At 35.9% G+C, this 21,926-nt stretch overlaps 1 protein-coding gene across 4 annotated transcripts in view; it reads right to left on the bottom strand.

The window, feature by feature from the left end:
- The window catches only part of GLS (glutaminase), a 66,043-nt gene that overhangs the window by 19,389 nt on the left and 24,728 nt on the right, over positions 1-21,926 (bottom strand). For 3 of the 4 annotated variants that reach the window (XM_083865391.1, XM_083865388.1, XM_083865390.1), the window contains exons 7-14: positions 20,202-20,260; positions 12,749-12,781; positions 12,437-12,495; positions 11,289-11,355; positions 10,690-10,740; positions 8,124-8,300; positions 6,894-7,025; positions 5,382-5,474 (exon numbers count right to left, since the gene is read on the bottom strand). In XM_083865391.1, coding sequence (XP_083721517.1) covers positions 5,382-5,474; positions 6,894-7,025; positions 8,124-8,300; positions 10,690-10,740; positions 11,289-11,355; positions 12,437-12,495; positions 12,749-12,781; positions 20,202-20,260 — 671 coding nt within the window. Of the gene's footprint in view, positions 1-1,393; positions 4,543-5,381; positions 5,475-6,893; positions 7,026-8,123; positions 8,301-10,689; positions 10,741-11,288; positions 11,356-12,436; positions 12,496-12,748; positions 12,782-20,201; positions 20,261-21,926 lie in introns of those variants that run through there. The other variant, XM_083865389.1, reaches the window with a different exon arrangement.

The following is a 21,926-nucleotide window of genomic DNA, read 5'->3' as shown; positions in this document are numbered from 1 at the left end:
TTCAAGGTAGGTAGTTTAATAATTTACACTATTTAAATTATTCAACATACTAGGACACGAATGCCTGAAAGAAAATGGGGCTGTGCATGACTCAACCATGTCTTTACATATATTAGTTAGTCATGCACTTTCCAGACTAGACAAATGTGGAACAGACAAGATGCCAGCATGATTAAAAAAAAAAAAATTTGGTCAAGATTTCTACCCAATTCAAAGCCTCTTGCCAACCCTCCAAACATTACAGACATATGTGAAATCAAATCCTCAACAAGACTCTGCACTCAAGGTAAATTATTAGGCGTATATTTAAGTCATTCTAATAAGAACTCTGCTGAAACAAGTTTATTCTTGTTTCCCTGCATAACTGATTCTGAACCTTCAAAAAAACTACAGAAATATTTTTTAAAAGAAAAAACAGTACAAGCCTACAAACGTTTAGGATACGAAAGCATCAGACATAAATTTTGCTCATAATTAATCCTTGCTTACAAATTACTGTGCATCAATGACATGTATGTATCAAGACCAAGAGATATATGAGCAATAAAAACCAATATAATCCATCCCCCCCTCCCACCCACCCTCCTCTGATTCCATTGCCTTTTTATTCACCTACCCACCCATTGGTCTTCTGACACAAATATATGCTGAAAACTAAAATGTAAGAGCCAAAATAATTCTGCAGTAAATCACCTGTGGCTCTTTCTTTGTACCTACTACTCTTTTTCCTTCCATCATCTTCATGACTTTTAGAGAATAAACTCTTCTGATATGCAATGTTTTTAAGTATGATGAACATACAGCTAATTTTACCACCATAGAACACATAACTTCAGCTTATAAAGCAGTCCTCAGAAAAGCTAAATTAACAATTCTGACCATCCTCAGTAGAGGCAGGTCCACCATCTCTACCAAAACAATGTGGGGTTTGGACCACCTCCCTTGTTACACAGGATTTATTACAAGCTATATTTTTCCCTTCATAATGATCAGGGATCAGCAGCAACTATGCTGGCACTGGCACCATTAACCATACATTTTTCCATGGGACTGAATCAGTCTATTCTAAACCAGACAAATACACACTGATGTTAAAATTCTACTGCACCATGACTTCTTTATCAAACAAGTCACAGTGACCAAGTTTTGCTACTTTGATTTTTTGCTTTCAACTTTCTAAGACAACAGTTCAAAGAGAAAAATAATTTGATTGTTGTACAAAATGTTTACAAAATCTTTGGAAAGTTTTCAGTGACTGGCTTAACTAAATCTGCTTATTCCACCTATTTTTCCAGAATCTTTTTTAGAACAGAGCACTATCTCAACTTCAATCTAAAAAACACGTTTGAACAAATTTGTTCTCCACTGAGAGAAAAAAAAATACAATAAAAAATCAGCTTAAAATAAATTTATTAAACAATACAAAAATAAGCATGCTGGAAATCAAGATACATAAATAACATACAATGCAAATGAAAAATGGAAAACGAGACAGGTAACTTAACAACTGAGCCAAAAGGTACAACACAAATGCTAAAATAAATCTTTAAAAAGCATTTACATTTCTAATGAAATGTTAATGATGCTGACAAAGAAAAACAAACAAACAGCTAAAATGCTTGAATATCAAGAATTGCTATTACTGTAGCACAGGTGAACACTAAAACCGTTGCAGACTTCACACATGGAATGACTAAAGCTCTGCGGCCCCGGCCTCTCCCAGCTGCCTGTGGTGGGTGACGCCCCCCGGCACACCCAGCCCTGGCCTGGCCCCTCCCCGGGTGCTCTGCCACCAACAGGAGCCACCTGCACGCCCGGCAGCCAGGGCAACAAACTACAAGTGTGGGCAAGTTACAGAACACTTGCTTCAGAGCAGTCTCCTCCTGACCATTCCGAGCTAGAAGCTGCCTTCAATTCTGAGGCAGGCTTCAAAAGCATATATTACAGAACTGTAATATATATATATTTTTAAAGATTGTTTAAGCTGTACCCTAAATATTATGCATATTAAAGATCTAGTAGTTTTCTAATTTTTGTATTTCCCGTGCAGGACTTGACTCTACCACAAGTTTTGCATGTGGGAAAATAGTCCATCTTCAACCACGTCTTTAGAAGTGGCTTCAAACAGTACTAAAAATCAAGGTGGGTAGAATCAGATCAAGCAAATCCTGCACTATGCCTTTTCCATTTTTAATTAAATCATAAAGCCATCCAGCAACATGTCACCACTGTAAATACTTTCCATTAGCAGCACAGACACATCATGTTCCCTCTTGCAACTAAGGGTATTTCAGGTAAAGTAGCTCTGCAGCATCTGAATACTTGTTATGTCTCTGTAGCTACTAGTTTACTGCAAAATCCTCAAACAGGCAAGACATTTTTATAATTCAAGACTGTGCCTTTATTTTGAGGATGAGCACTAACAAACCTAACCTTATCGTCAGAGATAAGATTATAAAATAGTTATTATTCAGCAATTCAAGACTGACACTTATTACTGACATCTGCACCATGGATTTACCTCTTCATCCCAGTAGGGCATCAAATTCACTGAAAATTGATGTTCTGTATTGTTTTGCTTAAATATTTCCATCCTAGGCTTCAAAGACAGGAAGCCCATCCTTTTACAATACTCTGCTAAATGAAGATTATTCAGGGTTTAGTCAGAGCTTTTTCAAATGTTTATGCAAAACTAACAATACCTAAACAGAATAATTAAGAGCAGCTTGCTTTCTCAGAGAACATCAGCTCTGTTTTATGCACCTTCCTAAACTCATGAACATCCAGATGGGTTAAAAAGGGGGCAGGAAAAAACTAACTCTTCCATTAGGCAAAACTCACATGTCAACATTTTGGAGTTTTAGATGAACAAAAAAGGGAGAGGGACTGGGGAGGGGAGCAGGGAGAAGAGGGGAATTTGAAGGTGTTAATACAGAATTGTTTGTCACTGTCTCTTAAAATGCTCTACCATCTAATACCATTTATCATTGCTTGGACAAGTTTACCCAGTTTGATAAACCAGTACTCTGTGGGATGTGTACCACCCATCTGTAGGGATGGGATGTATCAGATTATCTGCTAATTTAGAGAAAACTTTATAGATTCTTAATAATGCTAAAAATCTTAGAAAAGCAATTTCCTGCAAGTGTTATGAATTTAGCAAGTCTTTGACCTCTGTCTGGAACCGCCTACTGAGACTATCTGAAGCTTAAATATGTCATCATTTGGAGCTACACCCTACTCAAGGTACTCAAATTATCAAATTATGTGGCTTAAGAGATGCAGCAGCCTGTAGAAAAATGCAAGTCCTCTTTCTCAGCAAGCTGACAAGCTGCAAACTCAAAATCATGTCAAAAAATAGTATTTAATGATGACTTTTTAAGAATTTGCTCATGTGTAAGTGAATCTGATCTTTATCTATGAACATACGCATACTTTAACAGTTGACAAATAAGTTAAGTGTAAACAGTTCTAGTTAGATCTACCTATCTGCTTCCCTGTGAACATATCTCCTGCTCACTGCTCAGTTGGTTCCCACTCTAAACCCCAGATTGCTTACATTCCTTTCCAGGGTGGAGCACAGCACTATTAGTAAGGCAGATTTCTGAGTCATAACTACCAGCTGGCAGCACAAGCAGCAAGAGAGACGCTCCAAATAGTTGGGTCAGAAATTTCTCTGCTGCATTAGTTAACTTGCAAACAAGACAGGTTTTTTTCCTCCTCCCCACTTCTCCCACTCCTGCCCAGGCATTTTTGCTCTCTTTATTACATCATTAGCATTAATGATTATTAATGGTTTGATTAAAAGAAAAAATAATCTTCACTAGCATGGCAGATGCAAAAGGTCCATTTCGTTTCAAATTTGAAAGCTCACATTAAAATAACTGACATGGTAATAATATGACTCAGAACCTATCTCCACTTAATATAGAATTATTTAGAAATGTAGGAATTTGCTGTATTTTGCTGAACACTATTGTATATTTTAATTAATATTCTATCTTTACATGCTGACCCTGCTCAATGGACACAAGTTCTTGCTCAGCCTCAAAATTCATATACTTAAAATTCTCAGATATAAACAAAAATAAACAGATACATACCACTTTTGTGGCATATCTTTGAAAACACTAAGATTTACCTTTACTTTTTTTAAAAAAACTAAATGTGTTCTAAGGAACTACAAAAGTCAGTTTACAGCTTTGTGTTTGTTTGCACATGCTTCTTCCCCACACACCCTTGAACTCTGACAATCTTTTTGGTATAGCATACAGAATTTACACAAAATGTATATATAAATGAAACACCAGGTAAACAATATTCAAATCAAGTTAAATCTAGAGATGCTTGAGGGTTTTTAAAATGAAGAATTTAATGAAACTAGAACCCATGCGTTTAGTTCTGCTCTCCCCGACCTTCCATTCTATACACTACGGTTCTGGAGATGTCCTCGTTTGATTCAGGTGACACTTTTTTCCATACTGTTTCTTTTAAAGCAAGTTCTTGCTGGAGATTCTCATAGTCCATTGGTCCAAAGGAATGCTAGTTGTTCAAGCAACATACATTATTTATTAGTGTACTTGAAGGAAAAAAAAATATCCATACTTGCAGTCATTGCTAACAGACTCAAGTTTTTCAGCTCTTCACATACACTGTCTCTCTTTTCCACTTATAAAAAATCTAATTCAAAACTGGCTATTTTTTAGATGCACACATGCAAATAGAAGCACTTTAAAAATCATTCTACTGTATCTTCACCTATTGAAATTTTCATGCCTTAGTCAAAACATTAATAGTATTGAAAACAAAGAGGTTTTCCTTATCTGAACACCCTCACATGTGTATCTTTTGTAAATGTAGCTGGAGTGGATTCAGATCATTCCCAGACACTGCTTAAGCTGCTCCCTAAGTAGCAGGCTCTTGTCTGCAGCACTATTCATGCCTGAATTCACTGCCTGTGCAACTCTCAGCAGGTCATGTGGTGTCAGAGATATCCTGGTGAAAGTACAGCTAGACCAACATCTCGTGCATTGCAGCACACAACAGAAAGGCTGAGCCCATCAGCTGGTCAAGTCTTTATTAAAGGCAACCAGTACAGTAAAACTCTTTGCAACTCCCATCAGATACCATCTGCCTAATCTAGCAGGGGAGATGAACTGCATGAAATGGAGTTACGAATCTAATAATAAATTCTCCCACACAAAACCCTGTGATAGTGTGGTCCACCCAGGTACGTGTCCACTAATAATGTACACTAACTAGATTATCTGAAAGCTTTGATGCAATACATGTCATTGAGCAGTTTGACATTTAGAGAAGAACTTGATATATTTCTTCTGAAGTCTATAAGCAATACTCACTGAACACAGACAGTAACTTACCCGCTGATCACCACCTTCTCTGCGAGGATCAAGCTTTTTTGCAAAGTGTCTCAAATTATCGTAGTTATGGAAATTGCACAGAGAAACGAGATCCTGCAAGTATTTAAAGAACATGCATTATTATCTGCACAGGATAGCCAAATGCATCTAAGTCAATAACAGTACTACTACTTATATTTTGCACCATATCCTAGCAACTTAAACCAGTAAGAAAATAAGTTTATTTAATAAATCCATACCCATGTCCATAAGGCACTTTGAACACAACACATCTATAGGATGAAGCTCTAATAATACCTTTAAACTCCTTCTTACAGAATAACAAAACAAGGAGCAATTTGCAAATATCTATTTTAATAAATTCCTACTCCAGCTGTATGGAACACAAAAAAATAGTCTAGGCTAGGTGCAGTACATCAAATTTCAATCAAAAGAATGAAACAAGGAAATGAGTGACATAATGGATTCTCAATCAATTTGAATTACAACATGAGAGGCTATAATTACAAAACTTGGCAATGCTGTTCTATTTTTAAAAGTGAATGTTACATTCATGTTCCTTGTATGCCACAATCATGTATCAGTTTTTAGGTCTCATTGTAATGCAGAATTCATGCAGTAAATCCTCCACCTATGCCTCTATTCTAGGATTTAGAGTTAAGTTACCAGGACTATTTCATATGAAATTTTAAAGTACTTAAACTAGAATTGGTAACACCTTAATTTGAAGCTGTGTAAATGTTAGATAAACAGAAGCATGAAAAGTTTTAACTGCTGCCCAACCTCCCATTTATAATTAAGCAATCATCATTACAACGTAGCTTTAGGGAGAAAAAAGGAAGATTTTTTTTTACATTCTTCTCTCCCACAAACACCTTAACTAATCATTACAAAGTCCTCTCCATAATCTCTCCTGCTTCTAATGCTCCTATCAACAGACTACCCATAGCTCTTTCACTGGCACAACATGAAGACAGGAAGAGTTTGCCCAACATGTGGCTATCATCTATGAAGACATCTTTTATGTCAGATCACTTACAAAAATCAGTTTAAAAATCCATCAGAATGGCACTATTTCATTAGTCCTTTTATGTTATTGCAATGAAATAACAGTTGCATTTCCACTGTTTTACAACAAGAGAGGGGGAAAAAGTCTATAAATAGAGCTTTACAGTTTTTAATGCAATATACTGGAGTCCAGCACTTTCATTACCCTTTCCAAAGCTTTTCCACAACAGATTTCTCCAGTGTTTCTGGCATCATCTTTTAATGCTCACTGAATTCAAGTGCTACTTACTAGTAAAAAGCAAATATCTATTCTTAGACTTTCACCCCTGAATCAGATGAAATTTGCTATATAGGGAACAATCACAAATCACTATTTAATTCATTTAGATCTCAGCTACACCAACTGAAGCTCTGTAAACATCAGCTGCAAAAGCAAAAAAAAAAAAAAAAACCAAGACCACGCAACCCAAACAACCAAAAAACCCCAAGGGCAATGCTGCTTACATGACAAAAGTGAATTCCTTTAACACTGTTCCCCATCTTGTCCAAAGGAGGTGACCAGCACATCAAGCCCATGACATTAGGAACAACCAGAAGAATCCCACCAGCAACTCCAGATTTTGCAGGAAGACCAACCTACAGAATAATCAGAGAATTACTGGCCTCTGTAATTGTTCCTCACTACTGTAACACATTGCATCAGCATTTTCCTGAAGATTATTGTGTAGCATTTATAAAACGTGTATCTGGAAGGCACTTGAAGCTAGAAAGTATTATTACTTATCTCTTTTTAGATAAACAATAACCTGATACAGTTTGTGACAATCCAAGGTTCACAACCATAAAACTATTTGCTCTCAGGAATACAGTGACTTGGTAATACTGTGAAAGAAGATAATTTACATCTATTAAGAAAAAAGTAATTATGACTAAGCAGCAGTCCATGAGTGTATGTCTCATGAGCAGCTTGCAACACGGGTGGTAGAATGAAGCTGTCAAAATCTTGACTGGAAAAGGTAAAAAACAAAACCACAAGAAAATTGGAAAGTGTCTATGAAATCACACAATAATCTTATTTACAATCTGATCAAAGGCATTACTTTGTTCCAGTAGGAGCTAACATGTCACAGCTCTCCAAGCAGCAACTTTTATATCACACAGTGCACCATAATCAATTTTACATGTATGCTGTAAGGAAAAATTAAAAACACTCAGAAAAAAAAATAACTGAAAGTGTAAGTAAGATACAGTCCACCTTGAATTATACAAATGTAAGGAACACACTGCTAGAAAACAGGAGCACAGTACATGTACTGTGTATGACAGCCATTTTCACACATAGAAGGACAATTTCTGAGCCTGAGTTACTGAAGAAAAAACAACTGCCTGCAAAGGCTTTCTGCTGTCCTTGACTCCCACACAGCAGGATTTCTTCAGCCACATTTTCAGCTCTTGTTTCTCTCATGAATAGCCTTTCCTAAGGAACAGTATTTATGTTTTGATATGAAAAGAATTCACAGATGTGAAGCCAGAGTGCTATAAGGCAGATGACACTAGTAGTGCCATGAATCCTAGGTGAGATTTTTCCCTTACAGTGCGCTCAATTTCTAAAAAAAATCATGTAACACCCTCTCCTCTGCCTCAAAAACAGGGAAGCAACCCCTGGAACATGGAAAATAATAGCACAGATTAACCTTCCTGGTCAGTTGTCATTAATACCTGTAAAGTACTTACATGGAAGGCAAACTGCCCTGAAAAGTCATACATGCCACAGGAATGCATCAAACTCAAGGTATTCCGGACTGCTTCGGGGCTCAGGACTCTCTCACCAGTGATTGGGCAAAAGCCACCATTAGCCAGAGTTGCTGCCATCACACTTGCTGACTCACAAGTTACTTCTATTGAGCAAAGCTTATGGAAAAGAAATAGAGATTATAAGCACTGGTACTTCTAGCACAGTGAGTAACCAACTACAGCAGGATCCACAAAATATTGAAATATTAAAATAACATCTCAAAATCACCTGTAGCATAACATTTGTTACAGATGACACTAGTAGCATCAATTAATACAGTCTGAATCTTTCTACTATAAAGATCCCAGTGACAGTGTTTGGAAGCCCTCTTAAAAGCTGGGGACAGTATTTTTATAGGTTAGTGTCTCTGCTTGATTCCTCCCCCCACCCCCCTTATGTTCCTTTGAGAGGAAGAGGTCTGTAAAACAATCTCAGTATTTTGCATCTGCTTAAATGGCAAAGCCACAGAACAAGTGGGTTTTTTTTCAATTTGAGCTTGTTTTGTGTGGTGGGTTCTTTTTATTTTAAAGCCTTAGATCCCACACATTACTAGAAGTACAATTTAAAGCTGCAAATTCTAGCACATGCAAGTCTTAATGCCAGCACTTCCTGCTGATGCAGCCTTATTTCACCTTTCTCATATTTAATTTCTTATATAGTAATGATACAACCACACCATAGTTTTTCCCAGGATCCCTGCTTCAGTACAGACTATACATACTTTGGTGACACATCAGGAAATGTGATATGATGCCATCACCTGATGCTGCCTCATTTCTGCAGAAACCAAAAGATAAGTTGGTTTCAACCTGAAGCTGAAATGCTGCTCTAAAAAGTAAACAAACTAGTGCTCGTATTCTTGCTTTTGCCAAACAGTCATTACATGATACTTCATGAAGTTACCTAAGCCACGTTTGCATGAGTAGTTACTACCTGGAATTCTTATTTTCCGGGTGCCAAACTCAATACATCCTAGTCCAATCAACTGGAGTTGCAAATCAAGAGATTGTCAGAGACGCATCTAAAATGGCAACTGTGTTTTAAACATATGAAGTATTACATAATATCACCTACTTTCAAAAAAAAAATGTTTCTAGGTTCTCAGTTTAAGCACCTGCATTTTGTACCTCACTTGTCTAAACTGAGAATAATCCATCCTGACTTCACAGAGATAACAGGCAAAAACGTTTATTCCTGCTCAGAAAGTTCCCAGTTACAAAAGGGAGGAAGGAGCATTACAGAAAACCCAAAGAAAAGAAATAACTAGACTTTTAAGTAGAATTCTAAGTGTTGGAAAGGTAAGCATTGTACCCTAACAAGAAAACAGAAATACTGCTCACGTGTGAGCTACCCTTTTTCTGAGCATGGAGTGAAAAGGGGATTTTTCAAGGGAAAAAAGAAAGAATGACACACAGTCATTAAATCAGAGATCAGAATGCACAAAAATGAGGCCAAATTAAAATACATCAGAAAAGTAATCATTTCTCAACTTATGAATAGCTTCCACTTAGAAAACATATCAGGCAGTGGGATACAAGGCATTTGAAAAGCATGTTTACACAGTAAATTCAAATAAAATACACATTCTCTTCTGTTACAAGTTCAGAGTAGACTATTAGCTTAGTACCTAGTTTCTAACTCAACAAGAGGTCAACTACAGCTAATCACACATACCTTACTTCATAAACACTCATCTGATCTAAAGATAAGAGAGCAGGTGCATCCCAATACAAAAAAAATTGAATAAAATTTGCATTTTGAAAATAATGGTTTATAATTTGCATAAATAACAGCAAGTCTCCCAAGTCAAGAATATATTTTGAGAACTCAACTCCATTTTTTTTTTTTAATCTCCCAGATGAAGTGAAATCAGTAAACAACTCAAACTGCCTCTTGAGAACTCTACACAGCAGGGCTGAGTTGCAAACATTTAAATGTTAGGAAACCCTTACTGAGGAAATACCTCACACTTGCCAAGTTCTCATTTTGTGACAGTTGTAAATAACTTGCTAAAAGTGAATAAGAAAAAAAGAGGGAGGGGGACAATGTGTATACACACACAGATTCTTACTCAAAATCATTGAATTAAACCAAAAGGAGGAGCTATTCCCATTGCCTCCCTTGCAGCACTCCCCTCGAGCCTAGAGCTCAGCATGCACGCTCCAGTTACACTGAGGTTAAACTACTCCACAGCACAGTAAGAAGCAGCAACCCAAAGAAGTGTTCTGTCAAACTCACTGAAGTAATACAAGACATTTCAAGCTTGTGACTTCTAGTTAAAAGACTATTGCTGGTTTGTATTAGCAACAAAGACACCTGAGTAGATCACCTAAACAAAAGCAAATGCGGATACATCAAACATACATCTGTCATTTCCAGAGTTAAACAGAAGCTGACATTTAACTGCAAGTCATTCAAGCCTCCGTGTCTAGGCACAAATCAGCCTCTACTACTTATAATAGCAATTCTAAGCCTATAGTGAGTCTCAATTTTAAAGTCAGTTACCTGAAAATAGAAGTCTAGTATAGCAACCATATCCGTGCCTTCAGGAAAGCACTGAGGAAGAAAAATAAAACAGTCTTTAGGTAAAATAATTACTATTTTTTTAAAGTATCACTTTTAGAAAGACAAATTAAGCTATGTATTTATCGGCATAGTAAGCATTAGGCATATTTTATGATACACATTTAAATTTACTAAGTAGAAATACTTAATTACATCATATTTAAATAACAGGGTGCAGCAATATCAACAAACTAGGTACTAAAATGTTTTTTCAGTATAGTTTTCAACATCTTTAAATAAGCAACTGAAAAATTCATCCAGGAGTTTTATAAAGTCACCTCTACAGCAGAAATTATATGTTTTACAACAAATAAAACAAACTACCATGGCTATGATACAGAAAAATATTTAGAAGTATTTTATTAGAATGGCATAAATACCACACACTTTAAATGGCACCATTTGAATAATATTGATAAGAGATATCCAGTATTAATTTGTGCCATACTCTACATAAAATAAATTAAAAGTCTTCACAGACTGTGAATAAAGCCCAGCACATCATCTTCAAAATCCACTTAAGAAAAACAGATATTAACCTTTTTTTCTTTCAAGTAATAACCAATTGCAAAGTTTCTATCTCCACTCTCTCTTTCAGACTGGAACCTAAAAGAGAAAAAAAAAAAAAAAAGGACAAGGCAACATGTCAAACTTCCCAAAAACCCAAAAAAATCACTGGACTCAGGATGTATAATATAATTCAGTAAAATTCCATGTAAAGGATACATCACTTCTGAACACAAATATCCTATTATTGGGACAGAAGTGGCCACAGCAGCTCATCCCAGTTCACCCAGCTGCAGTGAATCAGCACTGACATCCAAATACACAGTCCCGGTTACCTACACAGCGTAAGCTGACCTGGAGAGGAGGCAAAGGGGGGCAAAACCCTAATCCTGGGAGCATTTCTAAATAGGCCAGAGTGGGATGGAACACCCCACACTGAGACAGTGAAAGGGTCATTCTCTGCCCAAAAACAGGAGTGTGAGGATCACTCAGCAGGTCAGACAATGACCAGACTGACAGCTGCACTCCTCACTGTGATGGTTAAGGTAAGGATGAAACCTAAAGGATGAGTATCTGCCTGGTGCCTTCTATAGTACACACTTGTTACTGTAACAAAGCTCAGGAAAAACAGCTCTGCACCCTGGCAACCTGGAAGCAACTCAGCTAAAGGCAATCTTCATTATTTTCCCTGTGCTGCCTGAAAATGTTCTTAAGATTTTTGGAATGCTATACACTGAGCTTATGAGAGGAACTGTTTGTTTGAGAAAAGAATTTAAATATGCAAAATAAAAAAGCAGAAGTAGTCCCAGTTGTATGAACTATGCTTTCTAAACACTTGCTATGCAGCCACCAACATGCAGAGTTTAATTTTTAATATGAATGCCAGGAAGGGAAGAGTTGCACTTACAGCTCTCATTGCCACAGCACCAACAGAGCACTAAGACAGAATAATGACATTTTCAAAGAGGTAACCAACACTTTTAGGTGAAATGTAGCCACACTGGTGTCAGAGACATGCACAACTTTAGCTGTAAATTTTAAGTCAAAGACACCCTCCAATTAAAGGGATGAAATGCCAGTTGAAATATAAATAACTGAACTTTGTCAGAAGCTCAGTATACCAGTTCTCAGTTGAAACACTTCCCACCTAACCTTACCAAGTAAATAAAAAAACACTTACGTGGCATTACTGAATCCAACATACTCATTACCAGCCATTTTATTCATGAACTGCATCACCTGTCAGACACAAAGAGGAGGAAAAGCAATATCGTTACATGTAAAAAAATTATGAACTTTCAACCCAGCCTTACCCTAAATCCTGCAACATCATTTTATAAATGCAATACAAATCACTAGATGTTTAAGCAACCGAGTACATCTACAAAGACAAAACAGGCTATTACTAAAGTTTCACTTTCAATTCCCTTGCCATCTTGAAACTTTTATCACTGAATTTAGTTAAAAAAGAGAAGTTATAACATTAACTTACGTAGTCAAATTTTTCTGCATTATTTGCTCCTTGCTGCAAGAAAAGAAAAAATAATTTACAAAAACTGTTAACAAAGGAACAAAGTTAGTTCACTTAACAGTATTAGGATTTAAATGCATATAACTAAGGTATGAGGCTAATTACGAATAAGATACTACAATCACTTCATATATTAATGAAAAAATTGAAGTGTTAGATAAGTAAATCTTTAATTATCATTTAAATAATCCTATGCATCTTAAACACCTGGATGCTGGAGATTAATTTAAACTGAAAAAAGTTGCTTTATTTTAAGCGCTCTCTATTCAATTTTAGATGCTTAGCATAAGTAAATGGAGTAGCTAAAGCAAAAAAAATATACAAAAGTAACTACAAACAGGATAATTACAGTAAAAACACTAACTTTTTATAGATTAGTAAGGCAAAGGTATTCTCATATTACCAACAGAGCTGAGCATAGGGAGGTTCAGGCTACTGAAGTTAAAATATTTCCATGGCCAGTGCCATAATAAGAATTTAGACTGAAGACTTCAAATGAAGTGTTACCCTTTACTAAGAAAATAACTGCAATTAATTAAAAAATATCTGATTAATGTCCTATCTATTAAAAACTGTTAAACAGCTAGAAAAATTGAATTTCACATCATAGGGCACATCATTGTGTTAACAATGTACAGGAAAATATAAATCCAACTTAATAAGGATGACAAGTGAAACTTAATTCTTGGGGTGGGCTTGGTTTGGGTTTTTCAGGGAGGATGAGGGTTGTTATTTTGAGGAATTTTTTTCCCCTCCCTCATTCAAGAACATTCTCAAATTTAGTAGCTGCCAGTTAAAGACATTAATTTTTTAGAGGTCTCTGATGGGTGACCTTTCACAAATTCCTATTGAAAGAGATTCAAAGAGGAGTGGGAGGTAAAAAATAGCACATGGTCCACTGGGGGGAGTTTCAAATTTAAGTAGCCAAGTAGAATTTTTGTAGGAAGTTTAACAACAGTGGCATCACATACACAAGTGTAAACAATGTATCTGAACATGTTTTAATACAAAATTTTAATATTAAAGACACTCTATTTAGAATAACAAGACCTCAAACAATTCAAGACACTACTTGCACTGTGTCTAGTGTGGGGATGGGGAAGAAAGTGGAAAAAACCGGAAGCTTTAGATCAACCAGCATTTTATTTAATGAAATGCATAAAGCCAGTCTCATTTCCCACTCTGCATGTGGATTAGGGTGTTGCAGATAATCTTGGAAGCCCATGCTTCAGCTCATCTACAAGAGGATGTGCAGACACACACGTACAATCACTGGTGAAAGGAACACCGCACTGTTCTCTCAAAATTATGCGCCAGTGGTTACCTTATGTTTAAAGGCTAATAACCTACTCCTAAAGGCAATAATTTCTAGCTAATTTTCAATTAGATTTAAAAAAATGCATGATAAATTTAATCCAAATGTTCCTGTATCATATACCAGAACACAAATCTTAAAAATTTAACTCCAAATCTGTTCAATGAAAAATAATTAAAAGAAGAAATTACCAACTTCATTGAACTGTTGCAGTTGTCAAAATATTCCATAGATCCTAATGCTGTAAAATATGTAACAACATTTAAACCACAAAAACCTTTTTAACCTTTCAAATGCACAATGAACATCTTTTTCTGGGAAAGTGGGTCAGCATTAGTTATGGGATGCTGCATTGAAAATTGTATGGTTAGACATGTATAATAAATTGAAACAGGTTCTTTTGTTAAAAAAAAGAAAAGAGGGAGAAAGGGATCATGCTTTCTGCAAAAATATAAATACATAATACTTCACTTTTTTCTTCTGCCCAGTGGAAAAAAGTATTCCCTTCAACAAAAACATGGCTTTACCAGCAGCACATAAAATTGGTGGGCAAAAGACTCAATGCAATTTTTTTCCACATAGACTTTTTATAAAAAGGGTTCTTCTTTAAAGTTCACAACTAAACTCGTATTTTGGGAAGAAAATCTTCTGCATACTAAGCCAGATGATGAGTTTTGAGTCCTTGATGTTCCACGCAGAGGTATTTCAATCACATACCAAAGCATTGTTACTGGAACCACACTGCTCGTACACCTGAACTCTTTGCTTAAACAACCACAGGATCAAGACCTCAGTAGGGATTTACTACCAATGTGTTACTGAAACAAGAAAGTGCTTCCATACACATGATGACTAAAAACCCCAAGAGATTAGTTCCCCTCTTTCAGCAGCTGACAGAGGTGTCCTGCTCCTCCTAAAAAGCTGAAGAGACACAGTGGTAACACACATTCTATGATTAAAATTCAATTGCAAATATAAAATCCTAACAGACTACTGAGCAACTTTTCCAGAATAATTTCAACAAATAAAAGGGACAAGGAAACTTCTGTTCTTCCACAAGTGCTTCTTATTTTTAGCTTGACTGTATAAACCTACGAGTTTGGAGGCACAGTGACAGTATTTTTTAAAAAGCATTTTTAAAGTTCAGATGCAATTCAACCTGTCTAGAACACCAAAGAAAACATTCCATGCACTAAACTCCACAAACACTTTGTACATTTATGGGAACATGTTCATATACACACTTGTACATGCTTGTGTGTATATGCATATGAAAAAACACTTCTAAATTAATATTAAATTTACAATGTTAAGACTGAAGCAGTTTGATAGGCAGAAACTTGCAGAATGCAGCTCAATACCATTTTGTAAACACTTAAAACACCAATGGGCACTATGGCTGTCAATCGTAAATTTGAATTTTTGACTGTGTCAGGTTTTAGTGATCTTCCCTTTTTTTTTTTAAACAAGGTACTTGTACTGTACTACTTGTCTTTCTACTAAAAAATATGAACAGTTGCAAAGGCTATATGCCTACATAGGAAAGAGACTCATGCATACTTACCAGAGCTTGCAAAAACAAAATTAGGCAAAATTTATTAGAAAAGTGTCTCTTGCTAAAGCAATTTCTCAATTTTGAATCTAAGCAAAGCTAATAAGAACATCTGGATCGTGAGAAGTTTATAATCTTCTAATAATAGAAGACTATTTAAAAATTAGTTTCTGGAATATTTAAAGCCAAATTTATAATCTGACACTATACTGTGATAAAAATATCCAGAAACAAAAAATCATAGTTCTATGTCAAGAGTGCAAGAAAACTTTTTTTAGGCATCTGCATTGTTCATGAAGTTAACAACTACTGTTTTTCTTTTAGCTTTCTCAATTTACACACTATTTTATTTGTTCAGATGGTCCTGGTTCTGTGAGAACTGGTGTCTTCACAGTTTAGTGTACCATTTTGAGCTCTGAAATACTTGAGAGTACACTGTGACAGACAGTATTTAACCTAAGACTAACAGTATCAAAATTTCAAATACCTGCAAGATTTTTTTGTGCCCTTCACTTCTGTGCATGTGTGACCACTTAAGAAATGTTATTTCAAAGAATCAACTCTATATTCTATGTCAGATAACATCCATTATACTTGAGTTCTAATAAAAAGTGGAGAAACACATGGATGTAAGCTCTATCCCAAATTAGTAATCACAAGAGAATTAATAACCTAGGAGGAGAGGCAATATCATCAAAGTAAAGACAAGTATCTGGCAGAGAAGATCACAACACCAGCACATGTTGTAAAGTGGTTTGTATGCACATTTACACATCAGTTTGTAAGAAGGATAACTCGAGTGACAGCATAGAGCAATTAAGCTAAATCAGTACTATTTATTGTAACTATATTGTCAAATAAACCATGCATTTTCCCACCTCTCAAGTATTGAGCTGTAACTGCATAGGTTTCCTAATAACTGAATCCTGACAGCAAACAGACCCTTGGCACAGCTAGACAGGTTTTTTCTACCACTCTTTGCCTAATTTATTTTGTGATTTATCAGCATATTTAGAAAGTTCTTAAATATATCACAACTCCCTCCATGTTTCATCAAAAAAAAAAAAAAAAAAAAAAAAAAAAAGGCTTCCATCGAACTAAGGTTTTTTTAGGGTCAGCAAGACCAGCATTTTTGTTTTTCTGTACACCAAAGTTTTTGCAACTATGAATTTTGCTATTGCCAACACATCTAAATGCTTCCCACATAACTCAAGACCACAGAACACCTCCCTTCAGAGAGCATTCAAGTTCACAGTGACTGAGGTCCTGCATGTGGCTGCCAGCTCTTAGAGGATCTAGTGATGCTGTATTTGCCTGAAACTTTGCTGTTAGGTTAGGAAAACTTTTATCTATAGATGAAATGTTAAAGCATACAATAAAAATGACTTAAGATTAATCCCTTGTCCTCTGGTGATTCCATCCACAGCCATCTGCTTTCTTCCACATATTTCTCCCTCTGAACTCTTCCTCTCACCTGCACTTCTAATGTGACAGTCAGTAAAGGTAATGAGGAAGTGGAAAGTCCCTGACAAAACCACTGACACTCTTGGAGTTGATAAGCTTTGAGAATTGAGTTTAAGGTTTAAGAAAACTTAACAGATAAAAGCAGTAAAATCCATCCATACTACAGGCAATAAAGACTTTTCCCAGCCCATGTGATGTACAGAAAGCTGCACTGAATCTGTACTAAATCTGTACAGTTGAATCACGTTCTTTCAAGCACCTGTATTTCCTGGGAGACACGATAAAAATCACTGTTTTATCTCATACCGCTTTTCCACAAACTCCTGTAATTGCCACTACAATTTTCTTTTGATAAAAATTCTTTGAAAATTGTTGTAACTATGTCATTTATATAACTAGTAATACAGGCAAATGGCTGTACCATTATCAACAAGGGAAAAGGTCCTCAGCGGGGTTTTTTAAATTTTATTTCTTTAGAAGTGACCTGCAGGATGTCCTTTTGCTAATGCATTTTTATTGTAGATACATGCTTTAAACAGCTGGAACAGTCTATGGAGTGTAATGGAAGTACAATTAAAACAGAGACAGGGGTTAAGGCACCAAAATGTAAATACATCGTAGTCCCAAACACAGGGCAGTTGGAAAATCACTTAGGATGGCAGAAGTAGGACACAGCCATGCCTAAGTAAGTCAAACAAATGCCAAACTTAACATGCACATACCCCTAATTATTTATTATTATGGATTGCAAAGACAATTTAACGTTACAGTTTAGGTCCCTAAACTGTTCCAAAGTGGCACCACCAAATTCTGACAGCATTCAAAACTGGGTATGTGATGCTATGAGCCTTTTTTACCCCTAAATTGTTAACATATTACATGTTAACAAATTCTGACAGATTACTCCAAGCATCATCTCTCATCCACAATCATAACCTGTGCCAGGCTATAAGGACAGCTGGGTGCAAGATCACGTCTCCTAACAGCTGCTAAACTCAGTGCAACGTATGGGAACACCGAAAGAGTTCTTAGATCCATTTCTCAGAAAGAGATAATGAATCTCAAAGGAGATAAAAGCATTCTTAACCATAAAATACAGCAACAATCTCTCCATAGTTATTAACATGCTATTGTTAGATAAATCTGCAATACATGGTGAATTTAAATTGCCTTGTACTTTAAGAGCCATACAGTGTCTTCAAGACATGTAAGTCACACTTTAAATAAAAAGAATAAATGCAGAGGAATTGAGGGGAAAATATGAGTTAATGAAGCCACCTTTTTCTGAAAAAAGGTAAATTTGATATTGGATCAAATTCAAATGTGAATTACGTAATTCACTGGTTAGTAGGAATAATTAAGTTGCTGATTGTAAAGAAGTTACTTCACAAAAATTACAGCTACTGAGTATTATTGTACCTGTGACCCTCTCTCTACTTAATTGTCTTCAGAATATATTTAGCTTGGTTAGTTACTCAAATGATAAATGGTATCTTAGTGAAAGCAGTACAGAAAATAATCTACATTTTAATCACACTGAAAACAAACAATGGTGTGATAAGTAAGATACGTGTCCACTAGACGTGCAGTTACCACATGCAGAAATGTTAGTGCAATGCAATACTCTGTAAGAACATTACAGAAAAAAACCAAATAAAAGTTAAAAAAAAGCCACCCAGGAAAACCAATCCCCCATCCTTGTAACAAGTACCACAGTTGCATGCATTAAACAAATCCAGGTTATCTATTCAGAAGTACACCATTTATCAAGAACTATGTGCCTTCTGCAAGAGGCACATGCTTTTGTTTTGCCTTATGATCAGTAGGGCATGTTGTAGTTGGACTAACATTTTGACATTTCAGACGTGTTAAGTCAGATTTTAAAATTCACTATTATCCAAGTGAATTTCAATGCTCAGTCAACCTTAAAAAGATATTAAAGGTGAATAAATTTACCTGTCATACTTAAGGCCATTTTCTTTCACCTACAGCTATCAAAGATAAATGTCTTTAAGCAGGAGTTCTTACACCTTCTTTAAATATAAAATAACAGAAAATCATGATCTAAGTAATTTTAAAATCAACGGTTTGGAAATAGGGCATAGGAAACACACTGTAGCTAATGGACTTTGAAATGCAACCAAGAAACAGGTAGTAAAGGAGACTTTTAGATGTCTGAAGTAACAGTATCAAGTTTACTACTCAAAAATTCCAGGGGACTGACATGTTCCCCAGAACTCTATGCAAGTATCCTTAGGAAAAAAAATATTTTTTTGTACTTCTGGCTACTAAAACCAGCAGAAAATACAACTCAAGCATCTGGCAAGCAATAACATTACATGGAGTTTATACCATTAAAAATTTAAGACACTTATACTCCTGTTCTACAAACAAATATAAAATTCAGCTTTCCAAAAGCCTCAAGATCGTGGACTAAAGATATGAAGTCATTATTCAGACCTGGTGTGCTCAGCAAAATAAGCAACTGTTTTCAAACACTTTTATTTAGGAAAGCACACTTCTATCCCAACAGCAACCATGTACCATAGAAGCTCAACATAATTTAGTGGTGCAGGATGTTAATAGCACACAAATTCAACATAAGACTGACATTCAGATATAGCAGCATTGCTCCTGTACAAATTATAATATCTTCCAGTTTTTCTGCATCATAAGAAGTACTCTTGTAGCTTTGTGCTCTTTAAGATCACTAGACACTCAGAAATGTACTTCTGAGTACTATGAAGTATATTCCCGAGAAATGTACTTCCTCAGGAATTAACAAATAGAAGGCAACACTCTCAAGAGAATATCAAGTGTTGTACAGCTAAAGAAGGAAACAAATTAATACCATCAAGGAAAAAAGAGTTTTTCAGATAGATTGATACTTGTTAGAAACTGCTATTCTAACACTGCATTGGTTTGGAAGGGTTACAATTCCCAAAATATCAGAGCTTGTCTACCTGCCAATGAGTAAAGTGCCATCAATATTGCAGACAAAAATCAATTTGTAATCTGCACAAAACATTTTTTTCTACATTCTACTAAAATACTCAGAGAGAAACTAAAAATTAACTTTTTACCTTGATTAAAGATGTGATCACAATTGCTCCAGCATTCACCATAGGGTTATGAGGCCTGTCTGTGAAATAAAGTTTTTAATTACAAACATATTCTAAGACATGATTGTCAAATAAAACCAGTCTAGTGCCTAAGTGAAAAATTATTCTAGATTTATGTATGACTGAAAAGCTACTATTACAGAATAGCTATTATACAATCTTAAACCTTTAAAAAATACTGTAATCCAACGCTATACACAATATTTTGTGATTCTGAGCACAATATTTTACAGCTTAGAAGACACTCAGCCTTATGCTACTTAACAATCCAGTAAATTATTTGGTTCTGTATCATTTCTTTCCTTGAAAATTATGAATCCTCTCTTCATTTAAGACTTTAACTTACTTCATAGCTGACTTGCACATACCTGCTACACTTACATTTTCCTTTTTCCCACTGATCCCCATATCAACAGTATCTTTGCATTCCCAAGTCATTCCTGGCTGCTGAATGAATCACCTTCTTTTGCATCTCATTTTTGTAAAAGACCTCTCCTCATGTGCCATCTTTTCCCAAATAATCCACCTTCCACAAACTACCCTTTTCTTTTTTTAACCAACATTTTTGTCGTGCCTTTTAACTAGCATGTTGACTTCTGAGCATTCTGGCATCTGAAAACCTCAAACAATTCTCAATACATTAATATTATGGCAGATTTGAATTCTTTATTTGCTGATCCCTAATTACCAAATTTGAAAAAATACTGATTTAAAAACCACACAAAAGATGTCCAGTATTTTTATGTACTATGTACAAACATGGACTCTAAAAGAAAGTTATTTGAGATTATTTGGGTTTTGGAGATAAGTCTGGTATTTGCAGCATTCTCATGAAAATTACACTGGTTATGGTCAATGGCACTTAGCCATCTATGAGTGTAAGTTGATCTTCAAAAACTAATCTTCAAGTTTTATTAGTATTTTTCAGAAAATCAATATTAAAAGGAACTTTTAAATGAATCAAACTATTCTATTAGTGGAAAAATAGGCCCACACCTTCCAAAAAAGTGAAAGCTCCCCTAAAATATAAACTTATTGTCTAGATAATACTTTAAAGTTGTTGCTGTCATTCTTTATCTCTCTGAAAGAGACTCACAAATTGTTCAGATTTCATTTGATTATACTTAAAAACCACATATATCAAATATCCTGTTGCTCTCATCTACTAATGCAAGCAACAAGGGTCAAATGTATTTGACTTTCGATGAACACCAGATCCTGGATAATAAAACACAGCATTTCCACAGCTCCTCAGGGACCACAACCTGAACACAAGTCAAATGACCACTCAGAGCATCGCAGCCGGGGGGTCAGAAGGGATGTCTGGAGGCCATCTCCTCCAACCTCCCATTCAATGCAGGGCTCTTGCCACAGTTCCATTAACTGAGTCTTGAAAACCTCCAAATGCGGTAAATCTCTACCTCTCCAGCAATCCTGTTCATCCCAGATGACAAATTTATCTTAATATCCAATCTGCAGCTCCCAAGCCACAGCACGGGGCTGCTGGCCCTTGTTGTACCAGGTGCCACTACCAAGAAGAGTTACAGAACTCTTCATGTTGGCAATTTTCCTTCAAGAATTTGAGGAGATTTCCAGAGGAGCCCCTAGTCTCGCCCTTCCAACTGCTCCTTGGGAGTTACAGGTGCCTTGGACTGCACAGCACTCGGGCAGCCCTACGCTGGAGCC

The sequence above is a fragment of the Zosterops lateralis genome (genome assembly GCF_965231275.1).
Source record: "Zosterops lateralis genome assembly, chromosome: 7".
In the NCBI taxonomy this organism is placed as follows: Eukaryota; Metazoa; Chordata; class Aves; order Passeriformes; family Zosteropidae; genus Zosterops; species Zosterops lateralis.
This window is presented reverse-complemented; position numbering and strand designations above follow the sequence as displayed.